The sequence below is a fragment of the Pleurodeles waltl genome, chromosome 1_2 (genome assembly GCF_031143425.1).
Source record: "Pleurodeles waltl isolate 20211129_DDA chromosome 1_2, aPleWal1.hap1.20221129, whole genome shotgun sequence".
In the NCBI taxonomy this organism is placed as follows: domain Eukaryota; kingdom Metazoa; phylum Chordata; class Amphibia; order Caudata; family Salamandridae; genus Pleurodeles; species Pleurodeles waltl.
This window is the reverse complement of record NC_090437.1, coordinates 800179312-800201309: the sequence shown is the minus strand read 5'-3', so window position 1 is coordinate 800201309 and position 21998 is coordinate 800179312. Positions and strand designations below refer to the sequence as shown.

Here is a 21998-nt window from a genome sequence, read left to right as displayed (position 1 = left end):
AAGAAAGAGAAATGCAAGTTTTTACAGTCTGAAATTATTTACTTAGGTCATGTTATTTCGAGCAGTGGAGTTAGACCAAAAAAAGATTTAGTACATTCCATTGTTAGTTTGTCCACACCAGAAAAAAAGAGTGACATTCAAGTGTTCTTAGGAATGGCTGAATTCTATGCCAGGTATATTCCCAATTTTGCCAAGAGGTCAAGTTCCATTAGGGACCTACTCAAGAAAAATGCTGAATTCTTGTGGACTAAGGAGTGCGAGATGGAATTTCAAGACTTGAAGAATGCATTATCTTCTTCCCGATCTCTTAGTAGTTTTCAACCTGGATTACCTTGTTATCTTATAACTGATGCTTCTGATAAAGGATTGGGCTGTGTGTTAAAACAAGTGAAAGATAATCAGAATATCACTATTGCCTTTGCCTCGCGTACCTTGCGTGGCGCAGGGTTTAAATATTCCACGATTGATAAAGAAGCGTTAGCTATTTATTGGGCTGTTAAAAAGTTCAGACAATTCCTTTGGGGTATACTTTTTGAAGTACACTCTGATCATAAACCCTTGCGAGAGATTTTTGAGGGGAAAAAAAAAAGGCCTTGATAATGTTTCTTCTCGCATTTGCAAGTGGGTGGTAGCCCTCCAAGATTTCCAGTTCATTGTCAAGTATGTCCCAGGGTGTGACAACAAAACAGCTGATTGTTTATCTAGGTTGAGTTCTGGCGATATGACTGATGATGCTAATAGTGCATCGGGGTGGGCAGATGATGAAGTGAAAGTTTGTGCTGTAACTGATGGTTGTGTTTTGGAACAGTAGTGGTTAGAAGGGATGGCTAAGGATGAGGAATTGTTGAAAGTGACAGATTTGCTTATGTCTGGATAATTGGGGAGCAGCAGTGATAGTTCTGTTGTGCCTTTAAAAAAAAAAAAATGGACTGAACTGTCGATACACAATGGATTGTTGTTGAGGGGTTGTAGATTAGTACCGCCCTCTTGTCTACGTGAGCGTCGTCTTAATCTTTCCCATTTGGGTCATCAGGGGATTAGTAAAACCAAGGAAAGGATGAGGACCACATATTGGTGGCCTGGTATGGATCTCACTTTGGAAAGGAAAGTTAGAGAGTGTGTTGAATGTAGACTAGCTGATAAAACTTTGAAAATCAGGACTCAGCCTATGGTACTTAAAGACATTCCGAAATAAGTTTGGGAGGAAGTTTCCATCAATATAATGGGGCCTATTCCTTCTGGGTCTTATTCCAAGTATGTTATCGTGCTTATGGATATGTTATCTCGCTGGCCTGAGGTGTTAATCACAGATTGCAGATTTATCGATCCTTAGTACTGAATGCCTCAACGTCTCTTCAGCCTTTGTGCACTCTATGGGAGACATGGACTGGGCCAATGAAAGACGATGACTGGAGAGACGCACACTCTCACTATATCTGCCAGACTACACTTAATGCAAACATATTATTTACACAGTGCATACCTAACCCCTATCAGGCTCCATCGAGCAGGGCTGTGCACTAACTTGGAATGCAATAGATGTGCTCACCCTCCGATTTCTTTCATAATGGCTGGTCCTGCCCAGTCATCACACGCTACTGGTTGCAAATCTTAGGTGAGCTCTCGGCTGTGCTGGAGCTTATCCTTGAGCCCTCCCCGTTGGTGGTTCTTCTGAGGGTGATGGAAGGAGTTGATGGCACACAGGCGCAAAAAACAGTTTTAGGCATAGCACTGCCTATAGCTAAAAGAGACATTTCCACACGATGGATGCTGAGCACTCACTCCTCCCTGGTACAGTGGAGGCAGGGACTGGATTGGTGCACCCAATTGGAACAACCAGTCTACCTGGCTAGGGGCTGTCCAAGGAAATTCGATAAAATTTGTTATCAGTGGTTGGGGGGGGGGGACTGTCGAAATATGAGAGAATGTGAATGCTGATGGTACTGTTCCTATAATGTGTAAAAGTATGGTTAAATGGGACTATAATGGGCTAACTACCTTCTACAGAATGCATCACAATGTACATAAATATGTCTATATGGGACGTTTGGAAATTGCTCAATATGTCTAATGTGCTTATACCACCTAGTGATTTTTTTTTTAATCAAATGTAAAAGTTTGTTATAAAAAATAAAAAAAAATTACATCGTTAGTACGAACACATTTAATGTAGCAGATTTCTGAAAGTGTATTTTTTTGTTTTTTTGTTGCTGTACTGGAAACTGTGGAAGGGGTATATCCTTCATCGCTATGGAAGCAAGTGATAATTTGTGCTCTTAAAATTAATGTTTCCTGTGCTTGCACATTACTTAGCATTGTTTTATGTTTTGAACCAGGAGGCCATTAGCACATGTTATGAAAAAAGGTGCAGTCTAAATACAAAACATAAATGGAACATGTATCACTGTATGACATTTTCCGAGTAACTCTGTTACGTGTTTTAACCTCAGTTACAGACCGCTCAAACAGCCACCATGTCAGGAAGTTCTTACTCTCCACAAATCAGGTTTTTGTAAATCCATTCATCTACCCCTTTGACAGTGCTCACAAGGTGAGTTTCAACAAGGCAAATTCCCTGCATGTATGACCTACTTACATGTTTGCAAATGGAAGCTATGAAAGGCGTTGTTCTGAAAATGCCTCTAAGGACTATTGGGAGCCTTCAGGATATAAAGGTCCCACACCTGAGGTAGATAATGTATAATATTAAGAACTGCACTTTTAATAAAATTAGCATACATTCAATTTAGTGTGATTAGAGTCCATGAGAGTTTGGTTCTATTTTCAAGGTTTTATTAAATCATTAGTTCATTAATATTTTATTAGCAAATCATTTAAAATCAATGCAAATTACAGGACAAAGCGTAGAGTGCCCTGTAAAGATCTAGCCTATAACCTAATGTAGTTTCAGGTAAAATTAAGTTCAGCAAGAGTTAAAGAGTTCTAGTCTCATTTGTGAAAGCATATAATTTCTAGTCCAGCATCTCCATCAGGATTTTCAGTAGAATCTCTCAGCAATAGGTTCAGGCTAGATAAGGTTAGTCTCGGAATGAATCCAAGACATCAGCAAGGAGAATAGAGCAAAATGTGTCAGAGTTTGAGTGCGCTCTCATAGAAGCTCAGTAGAGAGTCTAGCAAGTATGGCAAGTCTAGCCTTCTCTCCTCTTGGTCTGGTAACCTACTTTTATAATATATACTGCAACAATTTATAAAACGTAATCTTTGGCTGTAGCCAATCAGTGCTTGAAGTCTTCGTGTGAGCAGGGCAGCTTCCGTCAAAGAACATTCAAGTACACAATACATTTAACTATTATCTAAACAACAATGAAACACTCCAGTTTATTCAACCAGTCAATGTCTATGCGGCAAGAACAGTTAAGTGAGCATGATAGATTTTTCGAATTATATTGCAGTAAAATTTCATAGGTTAAATGATCATGAAACAACGAACTGACCCTCTCTATTCATTTGTTACCATAGAACATTTGCGTCATGAAATGTTATACCTATAACCATGACACAGGTAAAACTAGCAAAGAGGAAAGAACTAGGGAAAAGGAAAGAAATAGGAATATGTCCTGGCTAGCTCACTAAGTACATGTTATCATGCAAGCTACAAATGCAAGACCCACGTTAAAATGCGGTGTTTAGTTAAGGCCTACAGAATCCTTTCATACAGGTTAATATGTTTTTTCTTTCTCATAAGGCTCTCTCTCTCAAAAGAGCATTTCATCGTATATTGGACTTTTGATCTATTTGCTTGTTTCTTACACTACACTATGACCTTTGATGAGACCAACACTCGCCTATGGACAAAATTATAATAACCTTACAGATTGAGAATCTTTCCAACACTTTGGTACGTACAAATAAAAAATGTTCTAGTTATGGATGGTTGTCTAAATCCATACTTCTCACAGACTAAAATAGGGCTGATTCAGCGCCCCTTTTTATTTTACTTGCATATGGCCATTTTTACTTGCCTTCAACGTAAAACTGACAGTTTTCCTCAAGTGTTTGTATAAGATAAGAGCAGCAATAGGATATATACTGATGATGTTGTCCTTTTGTCTTTTCTTGTCCACCAATATAATGAGGACAACTAACTTACTACCAGTGAATCAAGAACAGATGTCATCATCTTCAGATTTAAGACTATCAGGGGTGAATATGCAAAGCAAAATTGTAGACCACCGCAGAATTACTCTCATTTGGGATTTCTGTTTTATTTAGAACTTCACTGGAAACTGTATCTTCAGTGCCACCTTTGCCATGAAATTACTCCTTTTGAAATTTAGTGAGATTTCCTCTACAATTTGCAAATAAAGTATATATACCATTTTGTAGCACCTAGACATCTGGGGTGTTTCTCTTTAAGCAGTATAAATAAAGTAGTGAGGGAGTGGGGATTTCTGTATCTCATTCTTTGGGTGTAATCATTAAATAACCCTCGCCACTGGTCGAATGGACCTTTGCTCGTGGACGTGGAGAAATAAGAGGCGATCATCTACATAAGTACATAGCAACAATTATTAGATCTTTAGGTCAGTCCATAAAGCGATTTAGTGCAAGTTAAAGGGATATATATATTCAAATCTATTAGTTTGTTTATTCATTTAGTATTAATATTTTGATTTCAGCATTACGCTAATAACCCATCAATCTATATTTGATTATGCAATAGAATACAATATTTGTTACAATAGCAGTTGATATCACGATACAGCAAGTGTGTTCCATAAAGGACAATTCCCTAATCTACATTAAATTGAGATAACATGAGAAAAATGTTTCAGTTCAGATACCCATAAAGAGTACAGATGAGAGAATCAGTGCACAAGCATACGTCTTTGCAAAATAAGTATGAGCTACAAATTCCAGTTGTGTTGTCTTAGCTTGTCTACTAAATGTGAGGTCAAGCAGCCTGAAAAAGTTTTGTTCAACTAAAGCCTAGCCTTTGCGCATTTAATTTCCTGTTATGTCCTCACAATCAGCACCGAATGCACATCAATTACTCATCATCTAAAATCAAGCTATGCAAGCTATTTCCTTTCCAGTTTATATTGAAGAAGTACCCAGTCAGTCGCCTAACCCATAAGCCCCCGTACCTCAGCCAGTATCCTATTTTTTATCTACATCAAAAGACCTCCATGGTTCTGTTTACAATGGTACATTTTAAAATTAGCACTCTGATTGAGCATCAGTGATTTTGCGTTCACTTTTATTGGGGTTTATAATTACATTAGAAGTTGTGCCAGTGTGTAATTGTTTAAGGAGATGGTTAGACTTGCACATAAATGAGACGGAACATTAGGGGTAGGAGAGTATCAATGCCACTTTTCAAGAGTTCTGCAGGCATTTTGTGGAAATACGTAGATGAGATTTGGAAGAACAACCTAATACTGTTGGTATGTAGCTCATATAATTCTACTGTGTAAGGATGGACAGCTATATGAAGGAATTAATGTACACATTGCAGTATAACAAAGACCACATCTTGGTGGTTTTTGTGTATATGCTTGCAATGCAATTTAAAAATTATTAAAATAATCAGTGCAACAGCCTACCAAGGCCAGACTTGTTGGCTTTGCAACAATCGTTTAAAGGAAGGAACTGATGAGAATGCACACATTTAATGCATATACAGTACTACCCAAGCAGTGGTTGAAGAGTAACTGAGTCACAATAAAGTTAACCCTCTCTCTGCATTTCTCCTACCACATACGGCATATGTCTAAATAGTTTATTCTAACAAATTGTGTACTTATACAGGACCCAAGCTAAAAAAAAACAGTTAACATAGATCTAACAATGGTTCTCTTCCAGGGGATCCTCATCAATAGTCATAAACATTGAATATTCCCGCCCTTGTGCGGGGACCCCGGAGCATATATCAAATATACACATATTATACATGTGTAATAAATAATCATGCAGACTATCATGTTAAAAACAGGCTAAAAATGCTTTATTTCTATGAAGTTTTTTTTGTTTGTTTTTTTTTTTGTTTTTTTTTTTAATATTAAATACTACAATAGAGCATAAATATGTGCCCAAGCTCCTAAAACTAGGATTAGTGAAGTGAGCAGTAGCAAACTCTAGAGAAGAAATAGAAAAAACTGCATTGAAAAACACTGAAGCATTCTTAGCCAATAGGCTGCATGCAGGTTAACACAGGAGAACCATAAAAACTTTGGCACCGTGCCTTTAAGACCCTGAGCACCTCCAGTATCCCACCATGCCTCAGGGGTGAAGGAAAGGTGACAGTTGGTTCACAGTTAGGTCAGTTCTTTTTCCGGCTTCTTCTGAGAGGATCCTGGAGCATTGAGCTCTCAGTTTTTTCTGAGTTTTTTCTCAGAAAAATTATTTAAAAAAGCGTTTTTCATTTTTCACTCGACAAATAACATCTTTGTCTGAGCTAGGAAGGTTTTTTCTGACAGAAAAATGCCTTCTCTTTTTTGTCAAATGCCCTGCTTGTGGGAAGAAGAAGGCCCAGTCAGATCCCCACTCTCTGTGCATAGTGTGCCTGCCTCAGAGTCACTGCCCTGACACTTGTAAGTACTGCAAGAACATGTCTAGGAGGACTCTGAAAGACAGAGAGAAGATCCGGCTTCATGGGCTTCAGGAGAGGAAAAGAACATTGTCCTCCTCACTTCCCAGACATCCAGAAGGCCATTCTCAGGAGAGAATGGCCCGGTCGACGTCGACAGGTAGGAAAATACCTGTTTGTTCACCGTCGACGTCGTCGCTACCACCGTCTCACCGGCATAGGTCGACGGCGACACACCCGATGTCGAAGGGAACGGCGTCGAAGGAACATCAGAGCAGGGGCAGGTCTCCGTCGACGGCAGCCCGCCGATCGACGTCGAGCCATCGCCGGCGTGCCCGGTCGCCGCCAAAGGCTGTGCGCCCCCGACGTCAGGACACACGGCGTCGTCATCACCACGACGGCACGAGAAACATCCGCCGTCAACCTCCCATCGCTCCACGTCGAGGCACACGACGGCGAGCAGGTCGAGGTCCAAGGAACGTCGTTCGACGTCAAGACATTCAATGGCGAGACAGGAACAAACGGCTGGGCGCCCCTCGACGTCGAAACAGCCATCGACGTCGACACAGGTTTTACCTGTCCCACAGGGAGCAGAACATCGCCCCACGCCAGACAAGGCACCATCTCCAGTGGTCTCCATACCGAGCGGCTCTTCTCGGTCTAGAGCGGCATCATCTGGGCATGTCTCGCCCATCAATCTATCTCCGAGATGGCTGGAGAGCCTCAACAGACCAGCGGCATCCCCAGATTCGCAGTATTCGCGAATGTATTCACCTACTGCCTCCCTGCCAAGAACGCCATCACCGACAGCCAGGGCAGAACGGTCTCGTTCAGCTCCTCGCCAACCGACCGCGAGGCCTAGACGCTCTGCTACAGCGTCTCGCAGCAGATCTCGCTCTCAACGGAGATCCAGGTCGCGGTCAAGAAGATCACCCTCTTGGTCTTCATCAGGTTCTTCTGTCGGGCGTTACTCACCCACCCTTACAGATTCACCACCTGCTAGAGTCTCACCGGTGGATGATATTACCACATTCAACGAGGTGTTGCTAAGAGGAGCGCAGAAACTCAACATTGAGGTTCCAGAACCATCTACCTCCTCATCGATCATCTTTGAGACTCTACAACAGAGATCAGCATCGAAAAAGTTGCTGCCTCTGGTGCCTGGCTTGCTGCAGCCAACTATGGACACTTTTCTGGCCCCAGCCTCGCTTAAGTCTGCACCGGCTAGGATTCTCAAGAAATACAAGGCTCCAGAACAAGACCCTTTATTCCTTAGAAAAGATCCGCCACCGGACTCCGTGATCATAGCTGCCGCCCGAAAGACCCACTCGGTGGCTTCTTTATCCACGGTACCCCCGGATAAAGAGAGCAGGCATTTAGACTCTCTAGGGAGAAAGATATGCGGGACGGCGGCTTCAGCAATGAAGGTCTCCAGAGCGTCTGCGCTCCTGGGCAGGTACGATCGTTCTCTGTGGGATTCCCTCAGTAAATTTACAGAAAAATTGCCCAGAGAAGACAGGCAAGATTTCCAGGAGATACTACAAGAAGGATGCCTGGTATCCAACCAGGTTATCAGCGCGGCAGCGGATGGGGCGGATTTGGCTGCTCATGGGTATGCACATGGTATCTGTGCGAGGAGATCTTCCTGGCTGAGGCTCACAGGTTTGAAACAGGAAGCACAGCAACACATCCTGAATCTCCCATTTGCCGGGAGCTCTCTATTCGGTGCCCATGCAGACGAAGAGATGGCCCGCATGAAGACCGAGGTGGATACCTTGAAGGCGGTGGGCCTCGAAAGAAAGAAAGATTTCAGGCGGAGGTACAGGCCGTATGATAGGCGCCCTTTCCAGCAGAGGGTTCAAACCCCTCATTGGTCGCAAAGGTCACAACAGGGACGCCCTCTCTTTCAACGAAGAAACACAAGGGAGCGAGGGTCAAGCAGACCTCAACAGTCCACTCCGAAAGCACCCACCAAGCAATGAAATCTCGCTTCCCTCGACACTGTACACCACTCCGGTGGGGGGGGGAAGTATTACGGCTTATCTTCACGAGTGGCACTCCATCACAAGAGACAAATGGGTGCTCAATATTGTCGAACATGGCTATTCTCTTCTTTTCAAACAGCCTCCACCACGCTTGCCACCAACCAGAGACAATCCATCTCACCTCCGCTTGCTACGCAAGGAGGCTCTCGCCCTCCTGAGAAAGAACGCCATAGAAAAGGTTCCACCTGCACAAAGAGGACAGGGGGTCTACTCCCGTTACTTTCTAGTGGCAAAGAAGGGTCGAGAGGGCGTTTTCAGGCCAATTCTGGATCTGCGGCTGCTGAACAAATACATAAGGAAGCAGAGGTTCAGAATGCTAGCGCTTCACCAGATTTTCCCTCAACTGCATCAGGGAGACTGGATGTGCTCCATCGACCTGCAAGATGCGTACTTTCACATCCCAATAGCTCCAAAGCATCGGAAATTCCTGCGCTTCCGAGTAGCGTTACAGCATTACCAGTTCAGAGTTCTACCCTTTGGCCTGAAATCTGCCCCAAGAGTTTTCTCGAAATGTATGGCAGTGGTGGCGGCGCATCTCCGAAGACAAAGGATATACATATATCCATACCTAGACGACTGGCTACTAAAGGCTTCTTCTCCGGAGCAGGCGAGGAGCCATCGGGACATTGTACTAAGAGTTTGCGAAGCCCTAGGTCTTCAGGTCAATTACCAGAAATCAACATTGACTCCAACGCAGAATCTTCACTACCTAGGAGCTATCATAAACACAGAACTCCAAAAAGTGTATCCTTCGGAGGAACGACTATCCTCATTAGACAGGAAGTGCCAGGACCTGTTGAGAGCCAGCGCGCCTACGGCACGTCAGGTGACATCACTGCTGGGCTCCATGGCATCGTGCATTTTTATTGTCCCAAATGCCAGACTCCACATGAGACCCCTCCAAGAGGCATTGGAGACCAACTGGAGCCAAAGAACAGGTCGCTGGGAGGACACGGTGCGGCTACCGGCGGTAGCACTTCAGTCATTGAAATGGTGGATGCACAGACCTCACCTGTCAGTGGGTGCTCCGTTTCACCAGGTGCTTCCATCCGACACCCTAGTAACAGATGCATCTCTTCAGGGATGGGGGGCTCATCTGGGTCCTTTTCAAGCGCAGGGTCTGTGGTCAGACAAGGAAAAGCAGTACCACATCAATCTGCTAGAACTCAGAGCGGTCCATCTCGCTCTCAAGTCTTTCATGCCGCTAATTCAGGGGAAAACTCTCTTGATACAGACGGACAATACAACCACGATGTATTACTTGAACAAACAAGGGGGAACGAGGTCCCTACCCCTATCGCGTGAGTCCCAAGCGATATGGCATTGGCTCCTGGCCAGAGGAATGTCAATTACAGCAGTTCACCTGCCAGGTCAGCAGAACGTGGAAGCAGACTTTCTAAGCAGACACCTGGAGGACGTTCACGATTGGGTCCTGCACGGCGAAGTCGCAGAATACATCTTCGCGCAATGGGGTCGGCCCCAACTGGACCTCTTCGCAGACGAAGTAAACAAGAAATGCCCAGACTTCGCATCCAGGTTCTACCGTCCGGGATCTCGAGGGAATGCCCTGTTGATCGACTGGTCAGGGATATTTCTTTACGCTTTTCCGCCGATTCCCCTCATTCCGGCAGTGATCAGCAAACTTTACAGATCCAGGACCAGAATGATTCTTATAGCGCCGCAATGGCCCCGACAATTCTGGTACACGGATCTCCTCAACCTGTCGGAAGAACCTCACAGGAGGCTGCCGTGCAGACCGGATCTTCTGAGCAGAATGAAGGGCAGGATTCTACATCCCAACCTACCCTCTCTGAGCTGAACAGCATGGCTCCTAAATTCCTGCAGTATGGGCACCTAGGGCTCTCACAGGAGTGCATGAGCATCTTGAAAGAGTCCAAACGACCTTCCACGCGGTGTTCCTACGCTTTTAAGTGGAAGAGATTCTACATATGGTGCTGTCAGCAAGGTCATAATCCCATACAGGCGCAGAAGGATGTCATACTATCCTATTTGCTTCATCTAGCGAAGTCCGGTCTGCAGGTATCATCTATTAAGGTACATTTGTCTGCTATTACTGCCTATCGCAAATCGCCTTCTCAGGAATCCTTCTTTACAAAACCTGTAGTCAAGGATTTCTTAGAAGGTTTGAAGAAAGTTTTTCCGCCAATTCGGAGGCCTTCTCCTCCGTGGGAACTGAACATAGTCCTGGCAAAACTTATGGGCCCTCCTTTCGAGCCTATCCATAAGGCCTCTTTACAACACCTTACGTGGAAGGCGGCTTTTCTAGTGGCCATTACTTCAGCGAGGAGGGTCAGTGAAATCCAGGCCTTGTCGGCAAAAGAACCGTACACGGTTTTTCATGACAATAGAGTGGTTCTACGAACTCACCCATCTTTCCTTCCGAAGGTGGTGTCAGAATTCCATATTAATCAGACCATTACTTTACCGACGTTCTTTCCCAATCCGGAGACTCCGGCAGAGAAAGCATTGCACTCATTAGACTTGAAAAGAGTGCTAAAATTTTATCTGGACAAGACAAAGTCGATTAGACACTCTAACCGTTTGTTTGTAAACTATGGTCATTTAAGGACAGGAGAGGCAGCATCTAAACGTACAATATCAAGATGGATAGTTTCTTGCATTGTTAATACTTATCAGCTAGCCAATAGACAATTGCTAGCGCGGCCTAAAGCGCATTCCACAAGGGGTAAAGCGGCTACTGCTGCTCTCCTTAACAATGTTCCAATATCTGAGATTTGTAAGGCTGCTACATGGAAGTCTGTCCATACGTTTACAAGACATTATTGTTTAGACTCAGATGCAAGAGCGGATGCCCAAGTGGGGCAGGCCTCTCTAAGAAATCTATTTGCGTAATACCTATCTATTCCTGCACTTCTATCGGACAGTCCGCTGGGTTTAGGGATGGGCTTGCTAATCTATTCAATGTTTATGACTATTGATGAGGATCCCCTGGAAGAGAAGGATAAGTTACTTACCTGTAAATCCTAGTTCTCTTCCAGGGGTATCCTCATCAAAGTCATAAACAACCCACCCTCCTCCCCGGACGCACGTCTCCTAGAAGTGCAGGACAGACTGTGTTTTTGAATCAGTTATGAAAATTGTCACCGTAAAAAGAACTGACCTAACTGTGAACCAACTGTCACCTTTCCTTCACCCCTGAGGCATGGTGGGATACTGGAGGTGCTCAGGGTCTTAAAGGCACGGTGCCAAAGTTTTTATGGTTCTCCTGTGTTAACCTGCATGCAGCCTATTGGCTAAGAATGCTTCAGTGTTTTTCAATGCAGTTTTTTCTATTTCTTCTCTAGAGTTTGCTGCTGCTCACTTCACTAATCCTAGTTTTAGGAGCTTGGGCACATATTTATGCTCTATTGTAGTATTTAATATAAAAAAATAAAATTAAAAAAACTTCATAGAAATAAAGCATTTTTAGCCTGTTTTTAACATGATAGTCTGCATGATTATTTATTACACATGTATAATATGTGTATATTTGATATATGCTCCGGGGTCCCCGCACAAGGGCGGGAATATTCAATGTTTATGACTTTGATGAGGATACCCCTGGAAGAGAACTAGGATTTACAGGTAAGTAACTTATCCTTCTTCATCTTGGCATATTGTATATGTAATTCTTCCTTTGGAAAGAGTGTTTGTATCTTATAGTGAATTAAGGGAACCAAGGGGTTGTCCGGTGATGCCTTTTGTATAGATTAGATATTGGCAAAGAACGGTAGGTCATTAGTTCATCTTTGGTGCTAAAAGTCTCAAATGAAAACTTTAAACAATCTTCTCCTTCTTACCCCACCCCTATAATTACATTATTTTAGCTGAGTGCACAGAATACCCAAACTTGAGCATACCGTTATAGTGAGAACCGTTTAAAAAAAAAAAAAAAACGTTTTTTTGTTTTGCTTTTTACTAAAACTCATTCTGTTCATTGTTTTAAAATGCATGTGAACCAACCTTTTTGAGGGCAGTGCACTGGAGACATTTAACACCTTGTCTGTGAAAATAGCTATGTGATATATTTTATAACCTTGGCACAACGGAAGAGCATGCTTCTTTGAATGAAGTGTGATCTTTGAACACGAGGAAGACCGACGTTTGCCTACAGAGCTCGGAAAGTAAATAGATGCTACTAGAATTGTTTAAATTGAAGAGATGATTATTTACTTCTACTAGGTTAAGTTCTTTTTTTTTTTATGGCAAATTGTGAAACTTCCATTAGTTGCCTTAATTAAGAAATGAGCTTCAAATTATCTTCCAAAAGATCACCAATGTTTCGTTAGTCACTTTTTTAAGTGACTAGGATAATAAGGATGTATTGTTATTTCAGCAAGCCTCAAAAAAATTTGCAAAGCCATTGTCGAAGCACCCAGCGATGACCTACGGATGAAAGCGTTTGCACCCATTCAGGAAATGATGACTTTCATTCAGTTTGCAAATGATGAATGTGATTATGGCATGGGATATGAGCTTGGAATAGACCTCTTCTGTTACGGATCACATGTGAGTATTACACTGGAAGAACTCCTACAGCCTTGATGGCTAGTTATGTTGTTGAGGGTAGTTTTTTTGCTGTGTGATTTGTTTTCTACTTATGTAATAATACTTTTTCCTCAAATAGGAGCACTCTGTCTTGCACAATGTCTGCATACCACTCATCAGTGTAAAAAGCTTTGACAACTAACGTAGTGCTAGAAGTAGCATGAGATGCACATAATGACGTTGAAAGATGAGGAAAATACTCAGGGACACCAATCTAAGCTGGGTTTCTTAAATGGCCTGTCAGTAACTGGCGTAACACCACCACCAATACATTGCGTGGCCTGAAAGCAAGCAAGTAGGTTACGGAGACGTTCAAAGTTGTTGACTCTAGGAAATATCTGGAAGCCTAAATAGGATTTGTGTGCATGGAGGTGGCACACCCTGAGAAATGTTTTGAATAGAGTGAGTGGGGGTGCAGGTTCAGAAAACTAAGATGAGATCCACACCTTGACAGCTGAGAATGTGACTGAGAACGCAGATACTGCTAACCAGAACTAAATATACATAATTGCTTTTTAGAAGTAGCAAATTCAGTACAGGAAGAATGCTCGATGATCCATAATAGAGGACCTCTTGTTAAAAAGAATGACTGGATTGAAGGAAATAAATTGTTCTGGCTCTGTGTGGAGAAGTCCCTTCTAACACCATCTCTATGACAGTACCCTGGAATCCCTCTATGAGCAATGACACTGAGTAGCTTCAACTATAAAGGTATGTCTAAATTAGTATGGGATAAAAACAAATTCCCCTTCCATGGCCATTGTTCAGAAGTATAACAACATCCCTGGAAATGGTGTTCCACTCCCTCTAGCCCATGGATACTCAAAGTACGGCCCCTCTGACCTTTACATTTGGCCCTTCGAGCAACAGGAGCACTGGGCAGCTGTTTGCTCGACTCTGCACTAACGATAAAAATATGAAATACACGCACAATCATTTATTTCAAGCTCATTGGTGTTAAAGAACGGAAGTAACTAGGGACTCCTGCACTTAACTTTAGAAACACTTCATTTTTAAAGACATCTTGCAACACAAGTGTAAAACTAAGACTGCCTCTTAAAAATTAAAAAAGTGTAGTTAACATACAGAAACTTTTCACCTTAGTACAATTTATTTTATCAGTGCATTGAGATGTATCTATTTAAAAGTGATGGTTTTCAAACATAAATTTGGAAACATTATTTATTTCCCTTACCCTGAGAACACCACCAATAGTAAATTAAAGAGACAAGTCACTTGGTATGTGCGCTTTATGGGTGGCCTGGGTTCCTATCATACATGAACAACATTACACTTTAATAAATCAAACATAGAAGCAGGTTTTGTGCAGTGCCGACCATGAATTATGTATTTCGAGGTCATCTTAAATGTGATAATGCAGAAAAAGGAGGGAAAGGGACACTAAACAATTGCCTGGGATCACACAATTTGGAAAAGTGGGTAAGCCGGGATTAGTTCTAGGTTTTCTGGGTTCCCATTGTTTATTTCAGCCTCTAGATGTATATAATTTGCTTCTCCTACATCTACCTTGCCTCCCCCAGCCACCCCACCCGACTGCTACTGCCCTGGCATCAATGCGGCCCCCAGGCACGTCACAGACCAAATTTTTTGACCCCTGGGAAAATGTTTGCGAGCACCCATGCTCTAGCCCAATGATGCCACCAAAAGAAATTATATAACCAACTCTAGAGCTGGAATCAAAGAAAAAAACCATGAATGTTTAAACTCAGATGCCATTCACAGAACATAGTCACATGAATGGTCTTTGTTTTTACAATCATTAAGACGTCAGCAAAAAGTCCTGGATAGTGCTGCTGGAGTCATGAATTCCAGCCGTAGGCAAACTATGGATTTCACAACAATTTGCTTTCACAGGTTTGTTAAAAATTACTGCTAAGTATATAGTGTTTCGCCTCTCAGCAGGGCCCGTAATAGCTTTGCCACAGCAGAGACATAACCAAGTAGTTTCGAGTTTTGCTAGGAATTCAGTAGCCTACCTCCTAAATCAGCAAGGTTGTCAAATTTGGATTATGCTCTGGTTAGGTTCTTGTTTGTTTACTGTGCAGGGTGGGTGGGACTGTATATTTTCACGGTGCAGTGATTTAGCATCCATAGGCTTAAGACTCATGTTGTCAAACGTTTCTGGATTAGAAACCAATCCCAATAGCAGACGGATATGCCTGGTCTGTTCATCTGCTGCTGTTGGCAAATGGCTGGAGTTAATCTGAGTTGAAAACATCTCCAGATGGAACTAGTGGTGAGAAAAGAGGGAGGCGCCCTTTCTGTCACCTCAGGCAGCCGGCCACTAACACGGTATGTCCCACTTGAGCGTTTTCTACTTCTACCTCCCAGATTACAGGCAGTGTTTACATGGGGGTAATGAAACTTGAGCACACACCAAATCAGGGCACAGAATGCCTCACTGCCACTGTTTGAGCTCTGTGTGAGTCCCTTTTGCTCCTGTGTGTATTGTGCTGCCCTGTGTGTGTATATAAGTTTAAATGCATGGTATTGGTGCATAACTTACATGTACAGACATCAATGGCTTCATTTCCTTACCTGAGCACTTTTAGTGCAAATCTTGTTGGGTCGAGATACAGTTTAAATATGAATGTGAGCTCTGCCTCTGTATTTGCTGATGTGTGAATGGTCTGAATGGCTCTAAATGCAAGTGTGCACATGAGATATTTCTAAAAGTGTCTTATCTATGTGTACTAGCCAGTGAATACATAAGCTGTGTTTATGTATTAGTTTTATCTGTTAAATTTAGCTGATGCATTTCATTTGAGCTTAATTTGTAGTGTTTACACGAACTCTATATTGACCTGTAGGTATCTGCCTGTGGTGCTTCCTGCCCTCTGATCAATGCTGCGGTTTGTGGCAGTCATTTTTGTGTTGTGCAACTTTTCTTTTCTAGCTCCATCTGTCTGGGTCACCTAAAAACATGTGAGCCTTTTATTCCTCAGTATATCACTTGCTGCACACAGCCTATTTAATCTGCTGTGAGGTTAGTCATAAGACGGGCGGGCATGTACATTAATGCCAAACTGATCATCTGTAGCTGGTGCTGCTCATGGGGGTCGGGACTTCTGATCACAGTACAGAGAAGCTTATTAGTGGACTTAAAGGATCCATCGAGTTGACGACTTGGAGCAGCTAAAGAAGGTGCTGGAACTTTGCAGTGATTGATCTGATAGACTTCTAGCCACAGATTCCATAACTTTGATTCTCTTCCAGGGGATCCTCATCAATAGTCATAAACATTGAATATTCCCGCCCTTGTGCGGGGACCCCGGAGCATATATAAAATATACACATATTATACATGTGTAACAAAGTCATGCAGGCTATCATGTTAAAAACAGGCTAAAATGCTTTATTTCTATGAAGTTGTTTTTTTTTATTATTTTTTTTCTTTTATATTAAATACTACAATAGAGCATAAATATGTACCCAAGCTCCTAAAACTAGGCTTAGGGAAGTAAGCAGTAGCAAACTCTAGAGAAAAAATAGAAAAAAAACTGCATTGAAAAACAATGAAGCATTCTTAGCCAATAGGCTGCATGCAGGTTAACACAGGAGAACCACAAAAACTTTGGCACCGTGCCTTTAAGACCCTGAGCACCTCCAGTATCCCACCATGCCTCAGGGGTGAAGGAAAGGTGACAGTTGGTTCACAGTTAGGTCAGTTCTTTTTACCGGCTTCTTCTGAGAGGATCCTGGAGCATTGAGCTCTCAGTTTTTCTGAGTTTTTCTCAGAAAAATTATTTCAGAAAGCGTTTTTTTCACTTTTCACTCGACAAATAACACCTTTGTCTGAGCTAGGAAGGTTTTTTCTGACAGAAAAATGCCTTCACTTTTTGTCATATGCCCTGCTTGTGGGAAGAAGAAGCCCCAGTCAGATCCCCACTCTCTGTGCATAGTGTGCCTGCCTCAGAGTCACTGCCCTCACACTTGTAAGTACTGCAAGAACATGTCTAGGAGGACTCTGAAAGACAGAGAGAAAATCCGGCTACATGGGCTTCAGGTGAGGCAAAGAACATCGTCCTCCTCACTTCCCAGACAGGCAGAAGGCCATTCTCAGGAGAGAATGGCCTGGTCGACGTCGACAGGTAGGAAAGTACCTGTTTGTTCACTGTCGACGTCGTCGCTACCACCGTCTCACCGGCATAGATCGCCGTCGACGGCGACACACCCGACGTCGAAGGAAACGGCGTCGAGGGAACATCAGAGCAGGGGCAGGTCTCCGTCGACGGCAACCCGCCGATCGACGTCGAGCCATCGCCGGCATGCCCGGTCGCCGCCAAAGGCTGTGCGCCCCCCGACGTCAGGACACACGACGTCGAAAGCACCACGACGGCACGAGAGACATCCGCCGTCGAGGCACACGACGGCGAGCAGGTCTAGGTCCAAGGATCGCCGTTCGACATCAAGGCCCTCGACGTCGAGGCATGAGCAACCGGCTGGGCGTCCTTCGACGTCGAAACAGCCATCGACGTCGACTCAGGTTTTACCTGTACCACAGGGAGCAGAACATCGCCCCACGCCGGACAAGGCGCCATCTCCAGTGGTCTCCATACCGAGCGACTCTTCTCGGTCAAGAGCGGCATCATCTGGGCATGTCTCGCCCATCAATCTATCTCCGAGATGGCTGGAGAGCCTCAACAGACCAGCGGCCTCCCCAGATTCGCAATATTCGCGAATGTATTCACCTACTGCCTCCCTGCCAAGAACGCCATCACCGACAGCCAGGGCAGAACGGGCTTGTTCAGCTCCTCGCCAACCGACCGCGAGGCCTAGACGCTCCGCTACAGCATCTCGCAGCAGGTTTCGCTCTCAACGAAGATCCTGGTCGCGGTCAAGAAGATGATCACCCTCTTGGTCTTCATCAGGTTCATCTGTCGGGCGTTACTCACCCACCCTAACGGATTCACCACCTGCTAGAGTCTCACCGGTGGATGACATCACCACATTCAATGAGGTGTTGCTAAGAGGAGCGCAGAAACTCAACATAGAGGTTCCAGAACCATCTACCTCCTCATCGGTCATCTTTGAGACTCTACAACAGAGATCAGCGTCGAAAAAGTTGCTGCCTCTAGTGCCTGGCTTGTTGCAGCCAACCATGGACACTTTTCTGGCCCCAGCCTCGCTTAAGTCTGCCCCGGCTAGAATTCTCAAGAAATACAAGGCTCCAGAACAAGACCCTTTATTCCTTAGAAAGGATCCGCCACCGGACTCGGTTATCATAGCTGCTGCCCGAAAGACCCACTCGGTGGCATCTTCATCCACGGTGCCCCCGGATAAAGAGAGCAGGCATCTAGACTCTCTAGGGAGAAAGATATGTGGGACGGCGGCTTCAGCAATGAAGGTCTCCAGTGCGTCTGCGCTCCTGGGCAGGTATGATCGTTCTCTGTGGGGCTCCCTCAGTAGATTTACAGAAAAATTGCCCAGAGAAGACAGACAAGATTTCCAGGAGATACTACAAGAAGGATGCCTGGTATCCAACCAGGTTATCAGCGCGGCAGCAAATGGGGCGGATTTGGCTGCTCATGGGTACGCACATGGTATCTGTGCGAGGAGATCTTCCTGGCTGAGGCTCACTGGCTTGAAACAGGAAGCACAACAACGCATCCTGAATCTCCCATTTGCCGGGAACTCTCTATTCGGTGCCCATGCAGACGAGGAGATGGCCCGCATGAAGACCGAGGTGGATACCATGAAGGCGGTGGGCCTCGAAAGAAAGAAAGATTTCAGGCGGAGGTACAGGCCATATGACAGACGCCCTTTCCAGCAGAGGGTTCAAACCCCTCATTGGTCGCAAAGGTCACAGCAACGACAGGGACGCCCTCTTTTTCAACGGAGAAACACAAGGGAGCGAGGGTCAAGTAGACCTCAACAGTCCACTCCGAAAGCACCCACCAAGCAATGAAATCTCGCTTCCCTCGACACTGTACACCACTCCGGTGGGGGGAAGTATTACGGCTTATCTTCACGAGTGGCACTATCACAAGAGACAAATGGGTGCTCAATATTGTCGAACATGGCTATTCTCTTCTTTTCAAACAACCTCCACCACGCTTGCCACCAACCAAAGGCAATCCATCTCATCTCAGCTTGCTACGCAAGGAGGCTCTCGCCCTCCTAAAAAAGAATGCCATAGAAAAGGTTCCACCTGCACACAGAGGACAGGGGGTCTACTCCCGTTACTTTCTAGTGACAAAGAAGGGTCGAGAGGGCGTTTTCAGGACAATTCTGGACCTACGGCTGCTGAACAAATTCATAAGGAAGCAGAAGTTCAGAATGCTAGCGCTTCACCAGATTTTCCCTCAACTGCATCAGGGAGACTGGATGTGCTCCATCGACCTGCAGGATGCGTACTTTCACATCCCAATAGCTCCCAAACATCAAATTCCTGCGCTTCCGAGTAGCGTTACAGCATTACCAGTTCAGAGTTCTACCCGTTGGCCTGAAATCTGCCCCAAGAGTTTTCTCAAAATGTACGGCAGTGGTGGCGGCACATCTCCGAAGACAAAGGATATACATATATCCATACCTAGACGACTGGCTACTAAAGGCTTCTTCTCCGGAGCAGGCGAGAAGCCATCGGGACATTGTACTAGGAGTTTGCGAAGCTCTAGGTCTTCAGGTCAATTACCAGAAGTCAACCTTGATTCCAACGCAGAATCTTCACTACCTAGGAGCTATCATAAACACAGAACTCCAAAAAGTGTATCCTTCGGAGGAACGACTATCCTCATTAGACAGGAAGTGCCAGGACCTGTTGAGAGCCAGCGCGCCTACGGCACGTCAGGTGACATCACTGCTGGGCTCCATGGCATCGTGCATTTTTATTGTCCCAAATGCCAGACTCCACATGAGACCCCTCCAAGAGGCATTGGAGACCAACTGGAGCCAAAGAACAGGTCGCTGGGAGGACACGGTGCGGCTACCGGCGGTAGCACTTCAGTCATTGAAATGGTGGATGCACAGACCTCACCGGTCAGTGGGTGCTCCGTTTCACCAGGTGCTTCCATCCGACACCCTAGTAACAGATGCATCTCTTCAGGGATGGGGGGCTCATCTGGGTCCTTTTCAAGCGCAGGGTCTGTGGTCAGACAAGGAAAAGCAGTACCACATCAATCTGCTAGAACTCAGAGCGGTCCATCTCGCTCTCAAGTCTTTCATACCGCTAATTCAGGGGAAAACTCTCTTGATACAGACGGAAAATACAACCACGATGTATTACTTGAACAAACAAGGGGGAACGAGGTCCCTACCCCTATCGCGTGAGTCCCAAGCGATATGGCATTGGCTCCTGGCCAGAGGAATGTCAATTACAGCAGTTCACCTGCCAGGTCAGCAGAACGTGGAAGCAGACTTTCTAAGCAGACACCTGGAGGACGTTCACGATTGGGTCCTACACGGCGAAGTCGCAGAATACATCTTCGTGCAATGGGGTCGGCCTCAACTGGATCTCTTCGCAGACGAAGTAAACAAGAAATGCCCAGACTTCGCATCCAGGTTCTACCGTCCGGGATCTCGAGGGAATGCCCTGTTGATCGACTGGTCAGGGATATTTCTTTACGCTTTTCCGCCGATTCCCCTCATTCCGGCAGTGATCAGCAAACTCTACAGATCCAGGACCAGAATGATTCTTATAGTGCCACAATGGCCCCGTCAATTCTGGTACACGGATCTCCTCAACCTGTCGGAAAAACCTCACAGGAGGCTGCCGTGCAGACCGGATCTTCTGAGCAGAATGGAGGGCAAGATTCTACATCCCAACCTACCCTCTCTGAGCTTAACAGCATGGCTCCTGAATTCCTGCAGTATGGGCACCTAGGGCTCTCGCAGGAGTGCATGAACATCTTGAAAGAGTCCAAACGGCCTTCCACGCGGCGTTCTTACGCTTTTAAGTGGAAGAGATTCTACATATGGTGCTGTCAGCAAGGTCCTAATCCCATACGGGCGCAGGAGGATGTCATACTGTCCTATTTGCTTCATCTAGCGAAGTCCGGTCTGCAGGTATCATCGATTAAGGTACATTTGTCTGCTATTACAGCCTTTCGCAAGTCACCTTCTCAGGAATCCTTCTTTACAAAACCTGTAGTCAAGGATTTCTTAGAAGGTTTGAAGAAAGTTTTTCCGCCAATTCGGAGGCCTTCTCCTCCATGGGAACTGAACATAGTCCTGGCAAAACTTATGGGCCCTCCTTTCGAGCCTATACATAAGGCCTCTTTACAACACCTTACGTGGAAGACGGCTTTTCTAGTGGCCATTACTTCAGCGAGGGGGGTCAGGGAGATCCAGGCCTTGTCTTCAAAAGAACCGTACACGGTTTTTCATGACAATAGAGTGGTTCTACGAACTCACCCATCTTTCCTTCCGAAGGTGGTGTCCGAATTCCATATTAATCAGACCATATCTTTACCGACGTTCTTTCCCAATCCGGAGACTCCGGCAGAGAAAGCATTGCACTCATTAGACTTGAAAAGAGTGCTGAAATTTTATCCGGACAAGACAAAATCGATTAGACACTCTAACCGCTTGTTTGTAAACTATGGTCATTTAAGGACAGGAGAGGCAGCATCTAAGCGAACAATATCAAGATGGATAGTTTCTTGTATTGTTAATACTTACCAGCTAGCTAATAAACAATTACTAGCGCGGCCTAGAGCGCATTCCACAAGGGGTAAAGCGGCTACTGCTGCTCTCCTTAACAATGTTCCGATATCTGAGATTTGTAAGGCTGCTACATGGAAGTCTGTCCATACGTTTACAAGACATTATTGTTTAGACTCAGATGCAAGAGCGGATGCCCAAGTGGGGCAGGC

At 44.7% G+C, this 21998-nt stretch overlaps 1 protein-coding gene across 1 annotated transcript in view; it reads left to right on the top strand.

Annotated features, from left to right (window-relative positions):
* The window catches only part of HPF1 (histone PARylation factor 1), a 142137-nt gene that overhangs the window by 86007 nt on the left and 34132 nt on the right, over positions 1 to 21998 (top strand). Inside the window, exon 7 of the mRNA XM_069244266.1 lies at positions 12953 to 13125. Coding sequence (XP_069100367.1) covers positions 12953 to 13125 — 173 coding nt within the window. The remainder of the gene's footprint in view (positions 1 to 12952; positions 13126 to 21998) is intronic.